This window comes from Mycteria americana, chromosome 3, assembly GCF_035582795.1.
Source record: "Mycteria americana isolate JAX WOST 10 ecotype Jacksonville Zoo and Gardens chromosome 3, USCA_MyAme_1.0, whole genome shotgun sequence".
In the NCBI taxonomy this organism is placed as follows: Eukaryota; Metazoa; Chordata; class Aves; order Ciconiiformes; family Ciconiidae; genus Mycteria; species Mycteria americana.
The window spans coordinates 26,968,387-26,995,934 of NC_134367.1; the positions used below are offsets into that span (position 1 = coordinate 26,968,387).

The 27,548-nt window shown below is 41.0% G+C and overlaps 1 protein-coding gene across 5 annotated transcripts; it reads right to left on the reverse strand.

The window, feature by feature from the left end:
• Window positions 1-1,323: 1,323 nt before the first annotated feature.
• On the reverse strand, window positions 1,324-27,059 carry CILK1 (ciliogenesis associated kinase 1). 5 transcript variants are annotated; one of them, XM_075498071.1, is made up of 15 exons: window positions 26,821-27,059; window positions 26,191-26,287; window positions 23,212-23,391; window positions 21,265-21,319; window positions 19,605-19,726; window positions 17,529-17,608; window positions 14,993-15,125; window positions 14,397-14,568; window positions 13,665-13,832; window positions 10,933-11,229; window positions 9,647-9,837; window positions 8,847-8,998; window positions 7,302-7,430; window positions 5,432-5,545; window positions 1,324-4,966 (listed from the first exon to the last, which is right to left on the reverse strand). In XM_075498071.1, exons 3-15 carry the CDS (start codon window positions 23,310-23,312, stop codon window positions 4,812-4,814), a joined length of 1,869 nt encoding a protein of 622 aa, XP_075354186.1. In that variant the 5' UTR covers window positions 23,313-23,391; window positions 26,191-26,287; window positions 26,821-27,059; the 3' UTR covers window positions 1,324-4,811. The 5 variants fall into 5 exon arrangements, with proteins under 5 accessions (XP_075354186.1, XP_075354184.1, XP_075354187.1 ...); XM_075498069.1 differs by having other exon boundaries at window positions 23,212-23,470; XM_075498072.1 differs by lacking the exon at window positions 26,191-26,287.
• Window positions 27,060-27,548: the final 489 nt, after the last annotated feature.

Genomic DNA, 27,548 nt, shown 5'->3' on the forward strand with positions numbered 1-27,548 from the left:
GTCGGTATTCTGAGCCTTATATACCGCTGCGGGCGGCGCTGTGTTCTGGATGTGAGGGCGATCTGGCTGCGACATCTGTCACCCCATTGATCGCCAGGGTTGATTCGGCTGATCTGGCTGGCTAGGCGGGTGTCCCCTTCCTCCCTCACCGCTCCATGTGCGTCCCTCCCGAAGCTGCGCGCTCGGTCGAAGAGGACGACCTTCCCCGATAGAGGCGTACCGTTCATCGGTCAAGGGTATACGGTAGCTGCGCTCCCCTGCTAGAACCTCCAAACAAGCTCAAGGTCCATTTGTAGGAGAACGTAGGGTAGTCAAGCTTCCAAGACTGCAGACACATCCAAGTGAGGCACTGCATGGGGCAGTCTGCCATTGTTTTGTGGCGCAAACCCAACAGCGAACGGTCTTTTCCAAACCCTCAGAAACTCCCTCGCACTTGAACTTACGCTGCGGTCGGGGGTGTGCGTGTGCTTGGAACGGGGAACTCTAATTAATTTTTATTTCTATCCTGGCAGGCCGTGCTCAGTTTATCGCTTCTCCCACTCCCACCCCCCAGTCACCTACGAATCCTTGAGCTCCTCACCTTACACACACACCAGTTACAATCTAGCATCTTTGCACTTCTAAACATACTTTTCACCTAGTTCATCACCTGCACAATTCATTTTAAACCCACTTGAACAGTTAGCAAAAGGGCTGGGTTGGTAAGTTATCAACTGCCTTCAGTTCATAGGCGGTATCAACTTCTACTGCCTTGAAAATGGGGAGAAAGCTGAGGAGAGGGGACACAAGACACTGACAATAACCTAGGATAGGATAGGATAGGATAGGATAGGGTAGGGTAGGGTAGGATAGGATAGGATAGGATAGAATAGAATAGAATAGAATAGAATAGAATAGAACAGAATAGAACAGAACAGAACAGAATAATTTCAGCTGGAAGGGACCTACAAGGATCACCTAGTCCAACTGCCTGTCCTTCCTCTGAGGTGTTATGCACCTTCTGTTTTAATTCAGTGTTGCAGTTAGTTTCAGAGGAGTTGACATCCAAGGACTAAACCATTCGCTTTACACGAAGCTCACGCTACACTGCAGAAATGACATGCAGAAATGCATGTCAAAATGACACCGCAGAAATGACTCCAGTCACGTGGCCAATGAACTTGCAGCCAGAGCAGAGCTGCCAGGACGCAGCACCCCTCCAAGAAGGCACCAAATGTAAGGCTTATTCAAAAAAGAAGCCCCAACTAAACAAACAAAAGCCAAACTAAAGAGCTTTTATTAAAAACTGAATAAAAGATCAAGACTCTAGTCAGTCAATATTTCTTCAAGAGTAACTTTATTCTGGGCAGGAGACTTGACACAGAAGGAATGAAACAAACATTTATAATGTTTCAGAACAAAAACACTGAATAAACAAGAACTGTTACTTCTTTACTCACTCTGACAATTCCACCCTCTCCTTCCACGTAAGTTCAAAAATGTTCTTTCAATCTATGTTTTCCTCCTCACATTATGGAACATCCTACTCATATCAACAGCCTCATTAGATACATAAATACCATGGAAGTGGGTTTTCTGGCTTGGGTTGCATTTTTTTGCTAACATCATGGCACTTACACAATACTTTTAAGAAAATCCGGATCACAGAGGTGAATGAGTCCACTGTCAGGCCCCCTTATTTCCAACAGTCATTATTACGTTATGTATAAGCCTGAGAAAATGTAAACAGTAGAATTCTAAAAACATTTTGCAGAAAGATGCTGCTAAATATTAAAACACGAAGTAGTAGGCTACATACGATAAATTCTCAGATACGTGGCTTGTCCAGATTTCGGTATAACGGAGACCTACATCTTTTCCATACCTGTATTGCACACTGAGACAGCGCAGTAAAATACATCGCTCAGCCAACTCGGTCTTTACTCAAAAAGAACTTTCTCCAACTTCAGTAGGAGTTCACTTGAGTAAAGGCTACAAGTGCTGCCATCATACTTAGCTAATTTTCTGTCCCACTAAGTTAAAACTAGCAGAGGTGATTCTGAATATCAAGATTATTATTAGCTTTTTTCCAAAATAAAGGCTTTAATTTGGGAAAGGAGGAGATATGCCAAAAAAGTACTACTTCTTTTTCTAATCTTTTTGCTGGACTGACCAAAACCTGAATGCTATAGTCAAGAAAACCACTGTAGGGCTGATAAAGGCTCAAGGATTATAGGACAGGTTCAGATTCATCCTGTATTACTTTAAACATGTGGAGTAGTTCCCATCCTTAGTGGAGAGACCCAGGCATCTCCAGAGGGCTCCTAAGTTCTCAGGTGAGCCAAATTTCTCTTGAGATGATTCTCACTCACCGCTGGTTTAAAGAGTCAGCTCACAGCAAAGGAGCTCATACTTAGGTAGGATGAATCCAAGCCTCAGCAGCCTGGTCTCATGACTTGTTCATCTCCTGCTTCTGCTAGTAGGAATTAGGCGTATGGAACAGACTAGTTAAATTGCCTACTTAGGTCTAGAGATACTTAGGATAGGTTCAGGGTGTTCTCTCTTGAGACCAATTATTCAGTGATAAAATAAATTAAATGATATCTAGACATAAATACAGATATTTATTTCCACCAAGAGAAACAACTATCTTTCCAGTTCTAACACAAATATACATATTTCCCTTTCCACTTACCCAAAGACACCGTCAGTGTGTGCTTTAGAAACTGAATTGCTCCTTTATTTTACTGCTATGCATTGGCATCACTACTTTGGAAGCAGTTAGGTATGGTTTGGAGTTAGTACTTGCTATGAACAAATAACGGAGTAGCTGGACACATAACATGTCCTTGGCATGTGTAAGTAAGTCTTACATGCATGTATTTTTTAATGCATAGACCCTTTTGCTCTCTTTTTGTCTTGTACTGTCTCACTGTGGACTGAGTTCATAAAAGCAAACAGCGACCAGTGCTCCTCAGGGTTCCCCCCAGAGCACTGAGCCAGCAGCCTACTCTAGGGTACAGTTTCCTCAAAGTCCCACACGTTCTCCACGGGAAGTACTGAAAAGGCCAGTCTGCGTTACCAGTCTCCAGTCCACAGCGGCTGCCCCTTGTGGGTGCTGGCAGATCCCCCAGAGAGGATCCCACTGACACACTAGCCATTCAGCTCCTTCGAAATGGCCAGATGCCGAGAACCATACCTGCTCTGAACCCTTTAAACTGGATTTAAGTCTCAAACATATGATTTGCCTGATCTGTTCATAAAATGAGCTCAGAAAGGTGAGCATTTCTGCACACTTCTGCAGGAAGATGCATTTTCACAGCACACACCAGCTTTGGTGGTGCTGTTCCAAAATGCAGCTATAAAAGATTTCTCCCACAGCACTGTACTGTTTTATCTTCCTTCTGTGGAAAGAGGTGCAGGAACAGCCAAATGCTGACTGTGATCCAAATGAATCTTTTGCTGATGGCTGGATTCTGGCACTCCTTTCCAGTGCAGAATTAAACCAGACTATGGGGCTATTTTCTCTTCTCTATAACCTGGTAATTCATTTTCTCTTATAAACAGGGTTAAACTGCTCTTCAAAGAGCTGTATCAGTTTCTGTGAAATCAACCACAATTTTAGAATGTTTTTTAGCAGGACTAGGTAAGGTCCCATTTTTCCCAGTAGAGCATGGGGGCCTAATTTATGGAAGGTGACATATTCTTCACATTGTAAGTGAAGAGGTATTGAAGTGAAGAAGAACTGAAGTGAGCTTAAACTGATTCATTTCCTCTGGATTTTTTTTCCAAAAGTGATTTAAAACAGTTGTGAAAATTAAGTCAGCTGCATAGATATTGTTTCCTTAAACTCTGCTGCTGGCATATTGCTAATACTTTGTTACTCTGAAACCAGCTTTATAATTGTTAAGATTGTCTTAAATACGTCTTCAGATCTTATATTCCTAACAACAACAAAAGAAGAAACAGAATCTGATTTTTCTCCTTAGAAATCATTAGAACATTTAAATGAATTTAACAGAGGTAGGTCCACATTCTATTTCGTAGTGAACAATGCCAAGAAGCAACTTTGAAGCAGGACAAAAGAGCGCTGTGTCAGAAAACAGATCTACAGAAGGGTATTCACCCTTCACCAAACAAGAAGGTTCCCCAAATGTCGTAAAAGCAGAAGAATGGAGCTGGAAAGCTGGACAGCAGTCCAACAAAAACCTTTTAAAGGCAAAAATAAATTAAAAAAAAAAAGCCTCCCACTGACTTTCAGCAGTCTCTCAGTGACTGCAAAGGAGAGTTAGACTGTTAGTCACTCATTCCTTTGCTGTCAGTACAAAGCAAATGAGTATAGGACAACAGAAGCATGGCATCAAGACATGGCATCACTGAAATTATACAGCCTCATTTAGCACATAAACTTCAGAAGATGTCTAATGAATGCCCCTTCCTCAGTACTTCTCTTCCACTGCAATATTGCACCACTTTTTTTATCCACTTTTATAAAAAAGTTGAATCTAATAAAGGAAAAGTTAAATTTTTAAAAAGTTCCTTATAAAATTTTATTTTATAAAAATGCCAAACCCCCTAAGCCATATATACAAAATGTATCAGATTTATGAAAATAACTGGACCCAATTATATAACAAAACAATTTTATACAAAAAGGTACAAGATTGCATTCAAATTAATACAAATAAAAGTAAAAAAACCCTTCAAAATGTCTCGTTCCTAGAAGATCTGTTTCTTTTAAATTTACAGGTATATAAAACTGTATCAAATTGTCTCATGTTAGCCACCATTTCATGGGAAACACGCACTGGTTCAGAGAGCATTTCCACACGTCACCGGTGAGCACCGTACTTTGCAGACCAGTCAATACGCCCGTGGATCGGCTGAGCTGGTGGTGGGAGAGGCATTAACCTTGGCGTGCTTTTTGTAGGTGAATTGAACGATGGCCGTCCAAGATGGGGTCTTACTGACTTCAGAGAAGCATAATCTAAGGGTCAAAAGAAAATGCCATGAGATAAAGGTTCAGTGAGTAGCTGTCCACATTGAACAGCGACTGGATGCAGGTCCAGATCCTCATTTCCTCAGGAAATAAGCCTCCTTTTTTAATAGAATTTGCTGATATGAAACAATAGTGGATCCAATCCCTAAAGCCTGATCAGACAAGGAGTATTTATATCACTGATTTGACAAGTGTGAATTCTGTGCCAGCTCTTACACCAACCTCTAGGTCCCACTGAAATATCCTGTGGATAAAACCACGTATTTCATAAACAAAGTAAAAATAAACCAAATCCTTCTCCATATGAAGTTCTGCAAGGTTACAAACTGTAGTTCCAGTCAGTCAAATATTTACAAATCAAGTAAAGCAAAGATACGTAGTTCAGTGCTGCATATACACAGCATTACCAGAGTAATGAGCAAGGGACCACGACAACTTTGGTACTATACTTACTAGAAGATGGATCCACAACTGGTGCTAACTGAACCCTCTGCCCAGCAGAGCCTACTTCCTTCTTCAGAAATGAAGGGATATAACCACTAGTTAGACCGCTTGATCCTGTAGGCCCTGAAAGAAATGGCAAGAAACACTTGAGCTCAACACAATGGATATCCCATACTATCAACAGATGACAAAGGTGTGCACTGATGGGTCATGTTCAAGATCGAGCCTGATCATGGACTCACAAAAAAACCAACTTCATTGAAGACACTAGAAATCCACAGATCCTATATATACCTGCATTCAGTAGACTGTCAGCATCAGACTACATTAAAGATGAGTGGAAAACAGGTACAAATTCTACTCTTCGAAGGGCAATTTCTGCTTCTTCCTGACATCTCAGCTTTTTCAAGGTTTCTCAAAGCTTTCAAAACTTAGCATTTCAGGTGGAATTATTTTGTTTGACTTTCAGCAACTGGGTCCTATGAATATACTCACTCTTGACTTCTATGCAGTGAGTCTGGGGCTCTGGTGCTACACAAAGCTCTTAACTGAAGCCAGGAAGAGTGCAACTTAATAAACTGTGACAGATTCATGTTTCAAATTTGGAAAGTCAGCTACAAAACTTGTCCCTCAGATGAGCAGGAACAGATCTGACTGACCTGTAGGATACACCATACAAATTTGAACAAAAATAGTTATAAATAAACAGTCTAGAGTCACAGCGCAGATGGACACTAAACAAGTTAGCATGCACAGAGCAGATCCATCGCACATATGCCTATAACGTACTAGAGCAGTAGAGCAGTGGCAAAGCATATTGTGGGAAATGATGGGAATAAGTAAAAAAGGGAAAAATTTAATGATGTTCTATGCAGCTACAAAAGAAGCAAAAACTTGTAGAAGAGCCAGGAAGGAGGCATGTGCTACGTATACAAAGGTTCTCATGTAGTTTAGCCATTTACAACATCCTCCCATCTTGAATCTTTAAAGAATAATTTTCTGATTAAATTACATCCAAAATTTGAAGTTTTTTATTTTTTAAACCAGAGTTTCTAAAGGCCCAAAATGTTTCTTTGGGCCAAGATTCAACAGAAATTTTCTCAATCAAACATTTTCATAACAACATATGCAAAACAAGTACTGCACTGCAGAACTGTAACATGACATGAAAACCTGAAGCCAGAAAGATTTAGAGAGGAAATACATAGATACAATCTAGAAACATCAACATGTTTAAGTATATCTGGTAAAATCTAATGTAAAAATTAATTACTTCAAATCACATAATAGGGATTAAATACCTGAAATACCAAATGCCTCAAAAACCTGAAGAAGAAAAATTGAAGAGTTTTGCTTTTTGTCTGAATTTTTTAAAGCTACAATTATTTCACTATTTGAAACAGCATCAATTAAAAGACATGATGACAGATGATAGATTTGCTTTATTCACGTAACAAGAGCGGTGTGTATGGCTACTTCAATTTAGACCAGCTTCCTGCTCTATGGCAGTCATTTATGCACCAGCTGGGCTAAAATAATTTGGAAACCTGAAAATATGACTTACAAAAACTGATGAGGGAAACTGAAGGCAAGATGAAGTAATTCAGGTTAAACAGACCTAAGCTGTCCAACGTTCCATGCATGTGATACTTCAAACTAGACTTTTGGGGATTCATTAGAAGAAATTACTATGTTTCAGTTTAAGGCAGTCTTCAAGAAATGGTGCTTATAACTGATTTCAACAGGAAGAACAGACGTGGTAGCAAATATCCTTGGAGCTGACAATGTATTAGAAATGGGTGACCCCAAAATACGGCTGCTTGGAATTGCAGAGACATCACCTATTATCTTTTCTCAGATGCTAAGCACAGCTTCTTACCTGAATTCATCCTGTTAATACTTCCTCCCAAACCAGAAGCTTTCCCAGGCAAACCAGAACTGGGCCAGGGATTTGACGGAACAGTCTCTTTGTTTGAAGTGGAGACTATGCTATTCCTTGTGCTTATTCCTATTGCAAAAAGGCAAAAATTACCACGCTGAAACCTCTGTTGTTACACAGGCTTGCATTCATTCCATCTGATGCACAATCTTAGAGCAGATGTCTGGTTCAGTGAACTTAACTAAAACCTTTTCACTCTTAACATGCCTCTGGGTTACTTCCCATCCTCTCATACGGGAATGCTATGACTAGCCATAGGCCCTAACCCTGCAAAGATAACAGTGTAAGTAGTTCCACTAGCAACAATGGCTGCTTATGTCAAGGGACAAGACCCTTACACCAAGGCCACAAATATTCTCAAGTCACAGAAGGCAAATCCTTGCTACATAAACAAAATCTATGTTTTGTATCAAACTCAGCATTTTACAGCTTTTAGCCTGACAGTGACAAGATAACCTGAGAGTAAATCATGGTAATTACATTTCTCATAGTACTATACTCTTCTTTGATGTATCTACTGAAACCACAGATTGTGCAAACAGTTTGCAGTAGAGTTCATATGTCACATACTATTTGTATTTAATATACATCCCATATTTAAGCAGGATACCTAACATGCAAGGATGTGCTCACCATTTATGTAAAAGGAAAAGCAGGCTTGGGATCAATGTGTTTTACAACCTCCTCTAGTAACAAAACTTTTAGCTACCAAAACTCTACTTAAGCGATCCAATTTGGAAGTCACTGAAACTAATTGTTTCAGGAAAAAAGACTGAGTTTACCATCACGATACCTTCCAGTTTACTTAATTAATTTTGAAGTATTAGTACAACAAGTGAATGAACAGCTAACACTGCCTTTATAAACAGAAATTATGAAAGAGGGTACATTTATATTCAGCTCATTTTAAATACAGGCAGACGTGCTGTCCACCTCCTGTACTTCATCCTGCCCCAGTGCTGGTCTCAGTATAGCAGAGGTTAACATGAAGACGGGCATGCAATTCCTCTATACAGACATGGATTTGCATTCTATTTAACTTCCAAGCTACAGCAAAGCATATTCCCACTATTACTTAGCTTCTGTTGTTCATGGTATTATATACTCATGAGATAAATGTAGGGCACTTTCTTTTCCAGTCTAGAAAACCAGTCTTACCCTTCTTAGGAAAACAGGGAATAGCTTGGCACATTAACAGACATTTTCTAACACACTTCAAAGTATAAAAGAGTATACAGCAGCAGGAGGAAGAAGTACCAACAATCCTGTCCCCTTCTTGTAAGCAGGATTTATCCCAGTTGCTAGACTGCCAGAATGTAGTTTGTATCATGGCCATCTACATTAGCAAAGCTCTTGCTCTCCTCATTTTCTTTAAGCAGTAGCCCCCCTCCACAAGCTCGAAGGACAAAGCCTAATGTACCAATGACTATTTCATGCTGCTGTTGGAATTACAGGAATAAAAACAAACAAGTATTTTTTACTAACCAGGCAGATACCTAGAATGCCTCAAGTAGTGTTGCTTTGCTGCAGAAACTCGCAATGTGGGAGTGTCCTGCCGTGGAAAGGTCGCATGGGAAGGTGCACTGCTGCCAGAGCCTACAGCATCCGAAGGCTTCAGGTCCAAAATGCTTTCAAATCTATAACCCAAAAATCACTACGCTTAGTCCAATTCTTATAGCATACGTTTATCCACAGTTGGCCTTCTCATCTCCATCCCATCTCCAGGAATCATTTCCTCATACTATGTTTGCCACAGCATAACCACACAGACAAGAGGGAATATTTTAAGCCTGAAGCCATATGAGCGCCCCTGAAAATTAGATTTGTGCTTCTAGTTCCCTTATATATTGCTTTTAAAGTTTTTATGAATCACTCATTAAGTTTTTCTCTACTGTGTATCATCCATGGAAACTGCAGCTTGAAGTCATCCAAAACAGTTTATATGAGTGGAATATGTCAAAATGGCTCATATGTGAAATAGAAAGTATATATGCAAAGATTAACTTGGGAAGACTTAAGCTAAGCAGCATTTTCAGTGGGGGAAAACGAACAAGGAATTGTATAAAAGGGTGCACCGTCCATCAAAAAATGTGCTGCAATTCAAAGGTCAGCATTCAACAAGCAGCCAAGGCAAAGCAGGAGAGAGACAAGCTGCATGTCCTTTACCAGCCTGGATATATGTTTCCAGATCCACAGAAAGCATAAAGAGCAACACTATGAAAAAAGAGGTGAAGCCTAAGGAAGTAAGACCAAATAGCACACAAACATAAAAGAAAACAACTTGCCTACAAAGAGTTTCATCACTCTGCCTCTTCTTGTTTTTCAAGTCCATCCTCGTGATGGAAGAGCTGAAACCAAGGTCTTCCAAGTCATCCCAGTCTTCAGAACTCTTCACTGTTCTAGCAAGATGTCCCCATCTTCGCCTAGTTTTTGGTTTAAGTTCACCATTTATATTCTCAGTCCCAGCAGGTATTTTCTGTTACAAAGATTGAAAAGAAAAAAACCCATGCACTTACACCACAAACCAGGTGACAGAAACAAAAGAGGACTTTTTTTTCCTGTCTCAAAGATTAATACTGGTAGTAGAGTTGTAACAACAGAATCCTAATCTTTCATTAAACATGCTAAGAACACAATCTGTAGCCTGTAGACATTATTACGTACCTTCTGCACTTTATCCTGTAATAAAGTATCTTGCATTGACAGAAGAATAAATTTCTTAGGTCTCAATTCCAATTCTATTTATATTTCACTATATACCTCCCAAACAATTAGCTCACGCTCCATTTTTATTTCTTGACCTGTCTTGGGAGTACAAAACTGCATGCATGTTCATGTTTCCAGAAACATGTGCCTAGACATTTATAAAATGTATTTTTCTTGCAGGACAGCATAGGTACAAATTTGTGTCTCTTCAGCCATTTAAGCTCATCAGTGCATTTCAACCTTGTGCGACTCTGTACATGGCCAGCACAGACCCTACTTAAGACCAACCTTTTAGCAGCAGCGTTCACACTGTCTGCTCTCGTCATCTATCTTAAGAATCCAGTCTCCTTGTATAATCAACAAAAATGGCAGGTTCTTACACTGAAAGAAGAATCTGTTGTTTTCCATGGCCAGTATAGAAGCGCAAAGGGACTATTATTCTCAGTCACATAAATTGTATGCCTTAAATGGATGAAGGCAATAGCCCTCCTCCCCCTCATTTGAACACTATTTAGCTTAATACTTTTCTCTCTGGCATCAATCCCATTAATATTCTGAACACTGTACACCCTTTTTACTTGTATTAAATCACAGTGTCATCCTTTAAGTGGTGCTTTACAACAAAGGGAAGCATAACATGGCTTTGAAATGAGAAATCGACTTGCTTGTTTTATAGCAATTGGATTTAGATTTCAACAAAGTAACTTCCAGTTTCCAGCAGAAAGTTATAACTATTCTTTATTCCCGTTTCCTGTCCTTTTAGTAAAGTATAAGGACCTTGAAAGAGAACAAGAAAAAGAAACACAATGTAGGAAAAATCAGGCAGTATATCAGGAAGTGTATCTTACGCTATATGGACCTTTACCTGCTGAGGAACCTTATTGTGAATTGCAGGCAGAAGAACCTGGTTAGACTTGTCCTCCTGTAAGTAGTTACTGGGCTCGGTCCCAGAGTTGTCTGCCTTGTATGGGTACACCAAGTGCTGAGAAGACTGGCTTTGTTGAAAAGGCCTTGATGAAATGCGGGCGTGAGGTTTTGGAGGGGGTTGTGCTGGAGGGACAGGCTTAATATGCAGAGATGATTTATTATGCAGTTCCTTTTGTTTCCCCAGTTCCTGAATGCCCAGGGCATGCCCAACCTGGAAGTACGGATATCGTAGTGCCTAAAACATAACGAAGATGTTAGGATTCAACTTAGGAAACCAAAGTTTTTAACTTACCCTAGCCCTATGTGACGGTACAAATTTAATTTCCTTTTTTCTAGGGTGGGAAACAGCAGAAGACCCATCTCTCAACACTACATTCTAGTGAGCGCAATCCACTTCAGAATAATGCTGCAATAGTAGAAAAGTTTCAACAGATACCAAGTTATCAAATCCTCTGCGGACTTGCACAAAAGGAAAAGGTTCTGCAGAAGTAAGATACTTAACCAGGTATATGGCATCTAGAGGCATGTTTCATTATGTGCTGTCTCTTCGTGTGTGTGTGTGCGTGAGTGCATGTGCAAACACATGCACACCTGTCGTCACAGATTCAGCCATCAAGACCTGAATGACCCCAGAGACATCCCACCTCCATCCCATCTCTTCCATTCTCCAGTTCCAAGACTGACTCAAGTGAAAGAAATATAACTCTTAGGAAAATTAGCCTCTCTCTTTTTTGGAAGGCATGTTGGTAAAAATATCTTTATCCTGCCTTACAAGTAATTAAGGAGTTGTCAGTAAAGGCAATTAATCTCTGCCCATCCTGCTCTTTCAGGTATACTCATCTTCCCTTCCCAAAGACCTCTCACTGCAAAAAGCTTCTAAAAGCTCAGATACCTCATCCTATTTGTACCTTACTGGAGAACATTTGTTAATGGCTCTTAATACCAAGTTATAGGCAGTATTTTTTGCTTTTCATTACCTTTGAGAGTTCTTAATCTATTTTACTTTTTAACTGCTTTAATTAGCTTTAAAGCTTTTTATTACAATTTGTACTGAAGGTCTGATATAATCACAAAGGTTCAGCTATGGTCCTACTGAAGTCAAGCTGGATTTGAACCTAGAATCACATCTGTTTCTCAAAAGGTGCCCTGCTCATTTCATTAGTTGGGTACTACCACTACAGTACTGATATCTGAAATCAGCGTCTACCATCAGCAACATCAACTGGACTGTTGTATGTGCCATACTGATGACTTGGGCTATGCTTATGTACCGGATGTTGGGACATACCTACAGTGCAATTGAGCTGAGACTGCCCTGCAAACTGCCTTGTAAAGCTAGCTTTATCCAGGCAACACTGGGCTGGATGGGCAGACAGCAAGGTGGACTGAAAGCTGGCTGAATGGACAGGCCCAGAGGGTGGTGATCAGTGGAACAAAGTCTGGCTGCAGGCCAGTAGGTATCGCTGTACCCCAGAGGTCAATATTGGGGCAAATACTGTTCAGCATCTCCATTAATGACATCGATGGTGGTGCAGAGTGTACCCTCAGCAAGTTTGCTGATGACACAAAACTGGAAGGAGTGGCTGATACACCAGAAGGTCATGCTGCCATCCACAGGGACCTCAACAGGCTGGAGAAATAGGCTGACAGGAACATCATCAAGTTCAAAAAGGGGAAATACCAAGTCCTGCACCTGGGGAGGAACAATACTATGCACCAGTACATGCTGGGGGCAACCACCTGGAAAGCAGCTTTGCAGAAAAGGACCTGGTAGACACCAAGTTGAACATGAGCTACCAATATGCCCTTGCTGCAAGTAAGGCTAACGGTATCCTCGGCTGCATGAGCAGGAGCGTTGCCAGCGGGTCAAGGGTGGTGATCCTTCCCCTCTGCTCAGCACTGGTGAGGCCACACCTGAAGTGCTGTGTCCAGTTTTGGGCTCCGCAGCAGAAGAGAGAGATGGACATAATGGAGAGAGTCCAGTGAAGGGCCATGAAGATGATTAAGGGACCGGAGCATCTCACATATCAGGAAAGACTAAGAGAGCTGGGACAGTTCAGCCTGGAGAAGAGAAGGTTCTGGGAGATCTTACCAAAGTATGCAAATACCCGAAGGGAAAGTGCAAAGAAGATGGAGCAAGGCTCTTTTCAGTGGTGCCTAGTGACAGGACCAGAGGCAATGGGCACAAAGTGAAACACAGGAGGTTCCCTCTGAACATCAGGAAACACTTTTTTACTGTGAGGGTGACTGAGCACTGGCACATGTTGCCTACGGCAGGGGTGTTGGACCAGATGACCTCCAGAGGCCCCTTCCAACCTCAACCATTCTGTGATTCTGTGGCGCATATCAATAGCAATGAAACAAGCACAGCCTTCAGTAATACATCTCTGCTGCTATTCACAGTGACTGGATTATACTTAATTCAGGTGAACTTATACACACTGCATTTGATCATTGAGCACACACCCCATGCAGTTGATGTGGCATGCAAAAGATTGATTCTCTCTTTTAATTACTCCCCTTTGTCTTGCAAATTGTTCTTGGCTTCTGCTCTTCTCCCTTCTAAGAACTGCACCCCTGAGCAACTGTTAAATGACTGTCTATAAAAGGTGTCTTGCAGTCAAAGGAAGCATCATATGTAGATGTGAGAAAAAGAAAACAAAACCAAACCTGACTAGCTGTTGGCCGCTTTTTGGGGTCCCACTGCAGCATGTCTCTCATGAGCTGCACTGCTTCACTGCTAGCATTAGGTATGAGGGTTTTTAGGTTGTTAGGTACACACTGAGGCCAGCGAAAATTCATGGAGGCTGAAAGTTGGTAGCCTTCAGGCCAGTCGTTCTGGAGGAATGAGATTTCCAACCACAAAGAAAGTTCAGCTGTAAAATATCACAGTGCCTAAGTACGCTAGCATATATTCTTCTATCAGTAATAGACTATGTCCAGCTTACTCTAGACTATATTAAAGATTTCACTAGAAATTTTCACCTCAAATCTCTGGTGAGAGGTAAGTCTTGCTTTACATCCAACCAAGTCAAAGGCACAAATGGAATCAGGAGATAAGAGTCTTGCTATGATTCCAATTTCTAGCCTCTTAAACCATAGGTTTATACACGATATGCAAGAGAAAATTAAATTTCTGCCTAATGACATCACAGTCTAATGACTTTGTTTGCTGTTCAGGGGTCTATTTCTCCTCCTCTAAATGTCATATTTTATAGCACGATTACATAATGCTTATTTCACAGAAAATAAGTTTTAATTTAGTTTACTATATCTGAGATCAATACCATAAAATAGCAGTAAGCATGAAAATTGATTATTTTTATGCTTACTGCTATTGTGCCATTCTGTATTGTAGAACACCTCTAGTATTATTGCAGTGTGGAATGTCACTTTAGCTACCTTCTTTGGCGTCCCCAAGACTTGGCAAATTTTGAATATAGTATCAATTTCACTGGCGCCTGGGAAGAGAGGCCTCAGTGTGTAAACTTCTGCCATTATACAACCAACAGCCCAAATATCTATTGGAGAACTATAGCTGGTGGATCTCAGAAGGACTTCAGGAGCCCTGTACCTGTAAGAGACCAAAAAAAAAAAGAAACAAACCCCAACAATCAACATAATTCAAATAGACTTACACGAAACCTTACACGAAGCTCCTATCCTCTCCTATTCTACACATAAGACTTAATTTTTTTCCTAGAATGAAGAATTAAAACCTACATAAGCTCTTGTAAGCTCTCTCATGCCTTCCTGACATGCAGCAACCTCAGCATGTCCCACCTGCCTTACCAGGCTCCCTCTTTGTTCCTACACTGCTGTCGTCTGTAAACTGTCTTGCACTAACTGAGGCTTTTTGAATTATACCAAGCCTAAATAAAAGTTTCATAAAGAGGAGGCATCAAAAGTGGTATTACATCCAGCACAAATTTAGTATTTTACTTCTTTAAAGGCTTGATTATAAGTTTCACACAATGTAGGAGAATACTAGCACTTACCATCTTGTGGATACATAATCGGTGTAAGGAGGTCTAGATCGGATTTCTCGGGCTAAGCCAAAGTCTGCTATTTTCACAAGGTCTGGTCCCATGCAAAGGAGGTTTTCAGGTTTCAAGTCTCTGTGAAAGAACCCTAAAATTCAAATTAATATTGATGTGCATTGCAGTGCCACCCCCAGCTGTAGCCTTTATTTTCCACCTGGATTGTTTTGCTTTAGTTCTTATTGCTGAAGCTTGAATAGCACAACCCAGAGTTCAAAGTCTTATGTGATCAACAGAGCTAGTCAGTATAATGGTTGTTCAGTCAGACTGTGAAGAACAGCATACACAAGTTGACTATCATAACAATTCAGAGCATTCAGTCAGATAGCTCCCTTTCAAGGCACACTTCTTTAACATAAAAAATTCACACAATTTTAATAATGTTAGTTTCATTCTAACTGTGTCGGAAACTGCGCAATGAAGACATCAAAAAAATTACTTCAAAAGTTCTTTTAAACAGAATACGAATTAAGACACGAGGTAACTTTTTTGCACTTTGAAACTTCTTTTCAAATCTGAGAACATAATAACCTGCAAGCACGCAGTTACTCATCACCCTATCAGACAGAGGATCTCAGTGTATTTTTTTAGTGCTCTCTGCGTTCAGCATAACTTGATCACAAATGAGCATTTGGCAAGGGCTCTTTCAATACAAATGAGATAAGAGGGCTAGAATATTACTGTCTACTGTCTCTGAAATGTGCTTCCACCCTTACTCTGGAAAACTTGTGCTTATGCTTCTTTCTTGTAAGCATCTGAGACCACTGTCTCCTATATACAGCTCCCTCTGTAGTACCTTACTGAGCTCTGTGACTTCCTTTTCAGGGACCTTCCAACATGCTTAGTTTTTTCCATGGCCTTGAATATGCTCCCACAGAGAATAAAATAAACATTCACATAGGATGTGTCTACATTGTCCTGTATAACTATATTAACTTTTGTTTGTTAGATTAATGCGTGATGGCATTGAAGACATAGTGCTGTAGATTTCTACCAACGGGCAGATTACACCCTTCCTAGGGATATTAAGTGGATGTTCTGGTGCTAGTTTGAACTACTGCCTCTTTATGGAAGGTACCAGACAGAGCAATCAAGGTTGCTTTTAGCATTTAGTACAACGACTTCTGCATTTTGCTGCACAGACATGCAATGCACCGAGAGAATGATTTTGAGGCAATTTATTTCATGGCAAACTTGTAAAAAGAGCAATCGATTATGTACTCAAATATGAAAAGATGCTTAGAGTTTGGATGGACAAAGAACATAAAAAGTTTACTCAACAAGCATTTCTCTGCCATACAGGAACAGAACAGAGAAATAAAGAGAGGGAAAGAAGTTAATGTGATTTTTCCAAAACTGTTGCAGAGAGAATCTTGGGACACTCAGTCTTACACTGTGAGCCACAAGACCATCAAAGACCATCCTGTCAGGCTTGCCATGAATTTTCAGACCTTTGTAACTATGGATTTGCAACATCTTGGCAGAAATATCAGCCTAGTGTGTAGCAGGTCAGTGAACAAGACAGTTAGTTTTGACACAAAATTGTTCATTCTTTATAGCTATAGCAAGTTAAACAGCAGTAAAAGGTATTCTGAAAGGTGGTGATCTATTTGACAACTTATTAAAAAAAGGTGGCTTAGACTTTTGCAAATAAATCATATTATTTTTCTGGTTTTAAGCATTTTGTATCTCACTGGAACAGACTGGTATTTCTAGTTTGGTTTCAGAAGAGTATCCAATCCCCATTAGAACAGAGAATAAAGCCATTAGCTTGAAAATGTTTTGCAAAACAAAGTTAAATGTATTTTTCAAGTGAACTGAAATGCTGGTCCTACAAGCCTTTCAATTCCAGGACTTTGGCCACTGATGTTAGTTCTCCTCTGATAACCCTGAGAGCTGACCAGCAAATACAGTGTATTTAGCAGGCAGAATTGCAGAGGGCAGCAAAACATGGTGAGGAAGTTATCATTAAAATAAGTTATTCTTTTTATTAGTTAAGTGGGTCTTGTTACTGCTGGCTGGTACACCAGCTTTAACTTTTATCGTTATTATAAAAATTAGTTGGAAGGCCATGAAAGCTGTTTGTTACTCAGACTTTATTACTTTAAGTGTATCTTACAGAGAATGTGTGTTTTATCCGGCTATCTGTGTGTACCTTGAGAAAAGAGTAATTTTTCCTTTATTCTCAATCTCAGGGGACCTCTAAATCTATCAAGAAACGTGCCCATTAACATCCGGTGAGTTTTAGAAAGTGGCCAGCTGCCAGTTTGAGAAAGTAGAAATCTACAGAAAAGGAAATGAGCAAAACCTCCAGACTAAAATATCAGACAACTATAAAATATGGATATTTTCAGTAATCTGAATCTCTCATATAGTGCCATTCTTTTGATCACTCCCTTTACTAAAGTTAGTAATGTAATTGTTAGTGTACTTATTAAAAAACAGACACTATCTTGCTCTACTTCAAAATGTTTACAGCTCAAACATAACCTACCATGCTTATGGATAAATGCAAGCCCTTGCAGGATCTGATACATAATATTTCTAACTGTAGACTCAGGAAACAGTTTGTTTCTGTGGGATAAAAGAAAAGGGAAGAAATAAATATTAAGTTCACACATTAGCTTATGCTATCTAATGAACCAAAGATGAAAGGTAACAATGACAATAAAACTGCTAGATATATTTTAAGGACTCTCATGTAGTTTATTTCTCCAATAAAATTTACACAGCATTTGCAGAACTGCCATATTACATTATATGAAGACTATGTGACATCATGTTAAGACTATGTGGGACAGTGAATTAAAAAAGGGAAAACAGAAAAGAAAAAAAAAAGAAAAAAAAAGAAAATTGGCCAAACTGAACAAATGTTAACATGTACAGGTCATGAGGCACGTTCCTCAAGACAGCAAGGGTTCACATTAATTTAGTACCTTTCATGCACAGTTTCTTCTAGCCTCTCTTCTAGAGCATATACAAGCCATACTTCTGACTTTCCCTTGTTATTATCTAACAGCTGATGTGCTACTTCTTTCTCTTCTGTTATCTGAAAAAACAGTCTCATCTGCTACCACTGAAAACAAGAGGCTCTTCTCCTCATAATATTCAGGCGAGAAGATCAGCCACAGCAGGCGGTTTAATGATAGCCCCTCTTACCAAGAGAGGATTGTGACCAAACAGCTCTGTACCAGCTGCCTCTGCACATGCCAAAACATAGTACAGATGGGTTGGGGTGGAAAACAGTGACAATTTTATTCAGAAAGAGCCTAACAGTGAATGAAGAAGATGGCCTGGGCCTTACTCAATTTCCTGAGCTCAATTCCTCTCAAAAAAACTGACCATCACATATTTCAAAAGTGAGATCAGCTACTAGAGTCAGCTTTTCATATTTGCTTGCTTATTTTTTTAATTACAGCAGAGTCATATTTCCTCTACAGTCCCTTCCAGCAAGACTGGCAATTTTAACTAAGACTTAAGCAAATAAATCACATTCTTAAAGGTTTGATTTATACAATGTCTAACCAGACCAAGGCCTAGCTAAAGTGTAGAGAATATGATGTGCAGCACACTTTTACAGACATCTGCCCTTTTTGTTTTCTTAAGGAGATAGGATATATCAAGCATTTCTAAGAAATTCCTGAAGATAATTGGTTTGTATGTTATACGCTTGAACCATTTGCTCAAGCACCATCATTTATTATAATTAAAAATCAGCATCCATATATATGTGCCCAATTTAGTTAAAGCTGTTCTACACCTGTGCATGCATAATAAATATTTTTATGCTTAAAAAGGTATTTTATATAGTATTCACAGAGATATGTTGTAACAACAACCTTACTTTGTTAAATCAAGTAAGATTACTGTCATCTCACAGGCTGATTCTATGGTCCATAGAGAGAAAATGGCCTCCTCAGAGAACAATTCAAAGCAGGGAGCTATTTTGCACCAAATTATCCTCTGGAGGATGCTATCATGGCCCACAGGCTAAAATTAAGGCTTTATTAATGCTTCAGCAAATATCAAAAAGCTAGATTTTATTGAGAATGCTCACAAATAAAATAGGCAGTCTTTGGACATGTCAGTTCAAATTGCAAAGAAAAAAAAAATTCCTAGAAGCAATCCAGAATTTGACCCCTCATGATTACCATTTCAACCACTTTTTATTTATTCATTTATTTGAGGAAGCCATAACAGAAGAGGTAGTGATACGACCTCTAACAGAAAAAGCATTGCTGGTTGGAGTACTTACCTAGAAATCAAAAGTTCTAGGTTCGATGCCTCCTCAGCATGAGGGCTGTTAAAAGTCCACAGTTCCTAACTCTCAAAAGAGTGCCCTACTTATCTGCCAGGCTAATCTGGGAAGAGACACTGCAAACTCTCACTAAACTGTTCGGGATATGCTCAAAGGTGACAGCCACAGCTCCTACTGCAGCACACAGCTTTAAGCCATAATGATCCAAGCCTAAACAAATGATCCAAAGTCCTTTGAAAAGTAACAGGGGTGTTAAAAGCACATTACGCAAGTAATTAATTCGTATCAGGAATGGGTGATGCTGTCACATACCTTTCTTTCATTAACTGATAAAGATTTTCCTTCATGTATTCAAACACAAAATACAGATGATCATTTTCCCTGATAACTTCTTTCAGCTTTACTACATTGGCATGGTTTAATTTCTTCAAAGACTAGAAAGAGAAAATACAAACAGGATTTTACAAGGGTCTTACTCTAACAAAAAAGAAAAAACTATTTCACTGATGCAGAAGACTTGGCTTCAAAAATTCTTCCAATATTTTAAATAATCAGACAGCTCTGAGAACAAAGACCAGATCTCCAAGTACTACCAGATACATATACAGTACACTTATCGATTTAATGCGCTGGTCATTCAAAAGCCAGCTATCTGGCATCACAGTAGGCACCAAAATAATTGCATTTTCTCTATAAGTCACTTCCTACTGGCAGAATTCACACTCTTCTTGTACTTGCACTGGCAATAGTCAGGTTAGACTCAGGACTAAATATAACCCTGGAAATTCTTCCTTGGTATTGCGGATTAACCGTGGTGGGCAGCCGAGATCACTCATCCCCTGCAGTGGGATGGGGGAGACAATCGGAACGGCAGAAAGTGAGAAAACTCGTGGGTTGAGACAAAGACAGTTTAATAGGTAAAGCAAAAGCCACGCACACAAGCAAAGCAAAATAAGGAATTAATTCATTGCTTCCCATCGGCAGGCAGGTGTTCAGCCATCTCCAGGAAAGCAGGGCTCCATCACGTGTAATGGTTACTTGGGAAGACAAATGCCATCACTCCAAACGTCTCTCCTTTCCTCCTCCTTCCCCCAGCTTTTACTGCTGAGCACAATGTCATATGGAATATCCCTTTGGTCAGCTGTGGTCAGCTGTCCTGACTGTGTCCCCTCCCAGCCTCTTGCCCAGCCTCAGCCTACTCGCTGGTGGGAAAGCGTAAGAAACAGGGAAGGTTTGATGCTGTGCAAGCACTGCTCAGCAGTAACTAAAATATCCCTGTGTTATCAACACTGTTTGGGTCACAAATCCAAAACATAGACCCATACAAGCTGCTACGAAGAAAATTAACTCTATCCCAGCCAAAATCAGCATACTTGGGTCCTTACTCTCCCTTCTTTTTAGATTTTCAGTGCTACATTCATTCTTGCTGTAGCAACACAGTACCAATACATGGTACTGTAAGAAAAGTGACCTAGGTTTTCTGCATGTTTGCAAGTGATAGTAAGGAGCAGAAATTAAGGGAGGTCCTTAGAACATATCCCTAAAGCTTTCCTGGTGTCAGAATTTCATGCTAAATGTCTGTCCCCAAACCAACTATCCAGAAACAACTGCATGTACAAAGCTTATTGCTGAGCAAAGGGCATGTGTTCTCAAGCTCTGAAAAAAACCCCACCAATCAACCCCAGGTTTTGTGATAGGAAAGCTCTCTCACTCACTCACCACTCACTGCAAGGAGGAAGCGGCGCTCTCAACCAAATGATTTTTTGTAAGACTACAGAATTTTAATAAGAATTTTTATCAGACTACAGATACCCCATTCAAATGCAGAGCCAGGAAACAGAACTGTAATGCCATAAGCCACAGCTCATGTCAGGGGGAATTTTTGATAAAAGGAGTGGAAAGAATTTGATGTTACTCCAAAATGTGACAGGGATCATCTAATTTGAAGTCAACCATTGAATGAAACAAGTACCTTAACCTCTCGAAGGTTCATGCATTCCTCCCAGGAATAAAACTTTCTCTTCATTCTACAATAGTAGAGGGGAAAAAAACAATTAACACATGGTCAACATCAGCTGGTCTTAGACCCATTAAGTCTCATTACATCTTAACAATGCAGTTCTCCAATCAAAATATAACGTGTTATCTCCTTTGTCAAAAAAACTTTACATCTCTAGACAAGGTACACTCTAATAGAATTTAAAAGCATTACTATTACACAGGATTGCCTTTTTTCCTATATATATCTTGCTGCAAAAATTTCAGAGCCTTCAACAAGTCAGGGCATGCTATTTTTCTTTCCAGTACACAGCGTGGTGGAGTAAAGTCTAATTGTAAAAAGGACAATGGTTATGACAGTTATGAAAAACTCAGACTAAGTTTTGAAACAAATCTAATGAAGACCAAATTAAATCACTTCACTGGGTCTCCAATTTTATCATAGTCTTCTTGCTCCTCTTCTCTATATTTTGATTTCTCTGTAATTTCAATACCTTTCCCCTCTAAGTTGTATTTCTTCATTTTTCAGTGTTCACTGCTCCCCATGTTTCCCTCTCCCTTGCAAGTTGCATCTATCGTGCCAACTGCTTTTCGAATTCTGCCTTTCCTTTCAAGCTTATAGGCAACTCTGCTCTAACATGAACAAACTGCGTGGCAGATCTGTTTTCTCCTAAGCCAGAATATAACTCTGAACATAGTATTTGTGTGTAATGTATGGTCCTATTTGTTCACGTGCATTTTGACTATGCCTCAATTCTTTCACACATAACTCTATGCTTTAGGACCAACAGGACGAAGGCTCACATGTACACACACAAGAGCACATAAACTTCCAAAAATACCCAGCTGCTTAGAGTCTGGATTCAGAGGGAGTTAGGCACCCTTTGAAGATCTGAGTCTTTGTCAGACTTTAATAATTCGGTATTATTTATTATTGTAGTAAGTTTCCAGTTTGAAATCAGCTCTTATAGTTAGAATAGTTTATGAACTACAAGCCCTTCAGTTTATGAAGGGGTCTGTATTATTTTTTTTGTTTAAGCAATGTTTTTGCAGTTGCTGTCTTGTGCGTTCAGCCACCAGGCCATTTCTGTTCTTAATAATGGATTGGCATTAACTCTCTTAAGCTAAGAGAGTACAGTACCATCTTCTGTTTTGTTCTGAAATTTTTGAGTTTCTACCATGTTGCAAAATGAAAATCAAAGGTGCCTCTGGCAAGGTTTGATACAGGAAAAATACTCTCAGCACAGAGGATTTAGAAAGTTGCTAAAGCCAGCTATTGACTGTTCATACAAAACAGCATTGTACTGAAAGCTCTTTTGACAAGTATGTCCCTGGGTCACTGTCGGTATTTCAGGAAGGTGCCTGCAATGCTTTACAGCTGACTCTTACCACAGCTAGGACAAATAAGCCATTTACAAACTGAGGTCACTGCTGAAGCGGCAGAGAAAATCAAGTGGATTTCTCAGGAATTTAAGAAAATCCTAAGCTGAAAAGACCAATACGTTATAGCATATAAAGATACAGATAATGGACAATGAGATCCATTGTGTTAATTATCACTGCAATATTAAGATTACACTGGAAATTAGACCATGAAATGTATGTTCCATGTAAGCAGGAGGAAAAGGTTGCAGATTCCAAAGCAGCATTGCAGAATGCTCTAAATAATATACATAATACATGTTTGACTGCACATAGTAGCAGAGCACTGTTACAATACGCCTATATATCTCACCCTCTTTATCTTCTGCTGGGGCTTTGGAGGATACAAGGAACTTTTTGCACGCTGCCCCAATACAACTCCAAATACAAAAGTTGCGTGGAATGTGAAGTACTCAAACCAGCATGAGCAAGTGATGCAGACCACAGAATGGAAAAACCTGGACCATACCCTGTTAAGTTAACAAATGAAAATACTTACTTTTTAATGGCTATTAGCTCTCCAGATTCAATGCTTCTCCCTAGGAGGACAGAGCCGTAGGTCCCATCACCAAGCTGTCTGATAGTTGTGTACCTATTCATGATGAGGATACTTTAGCTGCAAGCGCATTTCAGTCCTTAGTGTTTCTTGTGTTTCTCCTCCGAGTGTAACCAGTTCTTTCTGTGGCAGCATAAATATAGAGCACTCAGGACAGTGTGAACAGTTGCAGGAATCATGTTTTCAAGACTTAGCCTTTGGTCTGAAAGTACAGAACACAATCCATTTGATTTCTGTACCCTTCTAAGATTACTTGTTTGCAGACTCCATTCTCCTCCAAGAGATATTCCTTGTAAGCTATACACAAACACTTGTCTTGGCCTCTCACCAGAAAGGGCCAGCCTGTGTCTGGACTTAACTGGGTATGTTCCCCAAATCCACTCTTATGCTAAAGCTAGAAGTACTTTACAGCAAGATTGCAGGCAGCCCTAATGGGAGAAACTATTACCAAAGGCAGAGGATAAAGTCTCATAGCTTGGAGAAAATAGTTTGCTATGAGAAAAATGAAGCATTACAGAAAGATAGGAGGGAATCTGTTCCAGCCAAACTATCAGACATGTAAGTCACGATCTCACAAGTCATACTGCCATTAGTTAAAACAAGCCAATTCCCTGACTTTCCATAAGATCCTATGCTAGAGATATAGCCATATGTATTCCTGTAAACAAAGCCTTCAGAGGAAGAATATTATATTCATGTCAGATAAGACCAAATGTATTTCACTACAGTAGCCCTAAGCATGAATCCATCTCTAGAAGTAGTGGCTACATCAGATTATCTATCCGACCTTTTGTCCTAACACTGCATGAACAACAGAATGCTAGATAGTAAAGAAAAAAAGTTCTTATTCCCTTATTTAATCTAATTGTTACTAGTATTTCCTACACTTCAGTTTAGAGTAAATGTGATCTATTCTACGTAAATTAGTCATACATTTGGAATAAAACAGAATTCCCCTGCAATGAGGGCTTGGTCCCTGTATTTTCTTTTTCTCCTACTCTAAGAGGACATCAACATTCACAGCTAGTGACTTTCGCCTTCTGTAACCTGCATTTAAAATTGTTTTTGTAGCAGCCTTAAATCCATCTTGCCTTATTTCACAAAGCCAAATTATGATTTTACAAGTAATGGGATTATGTTGCTTGAGCCCTGAACTGACATCAATGCAGAGCCACAATCCTGTAGATGCAAGATGCTGTGAAGATCCTTTGTTTTCAGTCTTCTATGCCTATTAGTCCCACTAACACTGATACAGGAACAAGCAAACAAAAATTAGGAAATATGATGTTAATATACCTTTTAACAATTTCACACATCGTGTATGAAAAAGATACAGCATGTCCCTAACACCATCTTAGACACTGGGTAGTGTCTTAGGCAGGAGGAATTGCCCTCTAGCAGTAGCAATTTCTTTCCACACACTACTACAGAGAACCACGGCTGAGCACCTTAAATTAGAGACCTAATCTCGCATTTTGTACTACTTGTCAAGGAACATGGAGCCTGTCCATAAGAACGGCACTTTGGAGTACCAGTTTCTTTTTGGCTGGTTTTCAGGCTGTGCACCTGCATAACATAAAGCTATGTTTATGCCATGTTCTGCATCCAGGTTAAAAAGCTTCGGTTATTCCAGCTGGTCAATGACTGGATGGCAACTCACAAGCCTTGGCTCCCAGGCCTTTATTCAGATCCTTAGCGAAAATTTCAAACAACAACAAAGCTTTGCATGGCCTCCTAGTCTGAAAATGTAATATTCATTAGTATCCAAACATATAATTTTATACAGTAAATTCAAATCGAAACAGCTGGGACTTATGGGCTGCACATTACAACTGAAACTGTAATCATAACAGGTGCGATGGCTTACAACTCATGGACCATTATGCTGCCCCTGGCTCACCATTCACATATGCCTTTCCAGGGGACTGTGACTGCAGAGTGGAGGAGCATCTTTGCCTCATGTTTGATAACCACAGCAAACCAGAAGATGCATAACATTGCTAGCACATGACATTGCTAGTAATAACCACCAATGGCTATCATGGACAGATAGTTTGTCTGATGTCTCTTGAACAGATGAAGTGGTGAATGTAACGGCCTATTTAAGCCCCTCTCCTTTCTACAGCCACTGATTTTCACAAAACTTTTAAGAAATTGTCTTTGTGATTCCAGCTCTGCTGTCAAATGTGACAAAAACAGATGAATGAATTGAAATATTTTTGAGGCATAGAAGGGAGGCAAAGAACCTAGAGAGGAAAAAACAGTCAGAAAATACAGATTTCAGGGAGGAATGCATGTTAAAAAACATGCCAGGATGCACAGAATTAACATGGCTCCCATGGATGCACAAATCCACCTGTATGAAAATCCACTGAACAAAACCTAATAAAGTTTTCTTTGATTAATTAAATGAGTACTATTTCTTGTTGAGCTTAACAGTGAAGTTGTTTTCAAAAACCTATTTCACTTTGCAAGATTTATGTTCTGTCCTTAACACCCCCTGCTACCTCCCACCTTCCAATTATGGGAATAAACTAAACCTTAGCCTGCAGACTGTTTCACCTAAGTAGAGTCCCACTGAAATCACCGAGAAGAACACGAGTCTCTGACAAGCAGTTTGCAGACCTACAACACGTATAACCTAGTCTACATTCTAGTCTAGAACTACAATCTAGGCAAATTCACATCATTAGAGAATATAAATACAAACTGCAAAACTGTCTTGGAGTAAAAGAGTGTGTTGATACTAAACAGAAAAAAGTAAAAGCCTTATTTTCACCATATTGTAGCACCGCGTTCACTCTACCTCACCTATAAACATCTTCTTTCCCCACAGAAATCAACCAGCAAAGCCCCCTTAAAAGCAAGCCTAATTTAATGTATCAAGACTACTTTCTGACTCTAAGTATAACTCAAACTTACTATTTCACTTATGTACGCTTTAAATAAGCATCCTCTCCTGTTCGAAGGGCTGCAGCTCTGAGAACTGAAAGTGAAACTGGGTCACTCTCTGCCAAAGCTGAGAAACGCAAACAGTAAACAATCAGCAAGCGCCTTTTAAAATGTGTTCTGTGCTTTGGCAATAACCTGAAGGTATTAACTAGTAGGATGCACAGAGAAAGGCGTGGTTTAAAGCCGCGGTTTTAAATCGATGTTGTGCCAGCAGCCGCTGCTTATGTTTGTTAGTGAAGGCTTTGGGGGTGCCCCCTGAGCTGAAAACCAAGGCAGGAGCAGCGGGAGGAATCAGCCCCTCAGCAGCAGGAGGGCCCGGGGCATTTGCGAGATGGTGGGGAGTCGAGCCACGGGCCCCTGCGCCTGTCCGCCGCGACAGGCCAGGTCGTGGTTCCCGCTCGGCCTCCACGCCGAGGCGGTGACCGATTTCCAGCCTCGGCCCCGACACAGGCGAGTAACCCCACTCCAGTCGCTTACTTGACTGGAAAACCACCCTCCCTCCCTCCCTCCCTCCCTCCCTCCCTCCTCCCCCCTCCCTGTCCCGTGCGCGGGCAGGAGCGGGTCCCGCCGCGGGCGATCACCGTGCCCGGCAGTACTCACGGCGTACGGGTTTTGCCTCCTTCAGCCCAGCCCCGGCCTGCGGAAGCTGCGCGAGAGGCCCCTAATGGCGGCGCCCCGGCTCCGCCGCCCCCGGCGGCTGCCACCGCGGCCCACTCGCGCAGCCTGCGCCGCCCCGGACGAGCTGCCGCCCACGGCGGCCGCGGGCCTCGCTCAGGGTGCCGCCGGCCGCCGAGCCCATGGCGCGGCCCGCCGCGCCCCCCGCCCCGGCCCCGGCCTCTGGCGCTCCCCGCCCGGCGGCAGCGGCGGCGGCGGGGCTCCCTGCGGGGGGATAACGCCCCACGACAGCGGCCGGGCGGGCCGCTAGGCCGGCGCCGCTCCCCTCCGCGCCGCCCGGCCGGTCCCCTCGGAGGAGGGAGGGCGGCGGCGGGCAGCGAGGGCCCGCGGGCCTCGCCGGCGCGGCCTCAGCCGCGGGAGGGGTTTAGGGGTCCCCCGAGAAGCGGGCGGCTGCCGGGGCGAGAGGCAAGAGACGGCAGAGCAGCTCGGCGTGACCCCCCGGCGGCGCGGCACCACCGCTGCCAGAGAGGGGATTACGGCTGGGCCGGGTCTTAACGTAATTAAAAAATAATAATAAAAATCCCCTGATGACTGGCCTCTCTCACATCCCCGAGAGGAGTTTAAGTAACAAAACAGGAACGCAAAATACCAAATTGTGAACAAATGGCAAGAATCTCGACATTTTAACTGCTGCTGGGGGGCCTGAGCCTTCC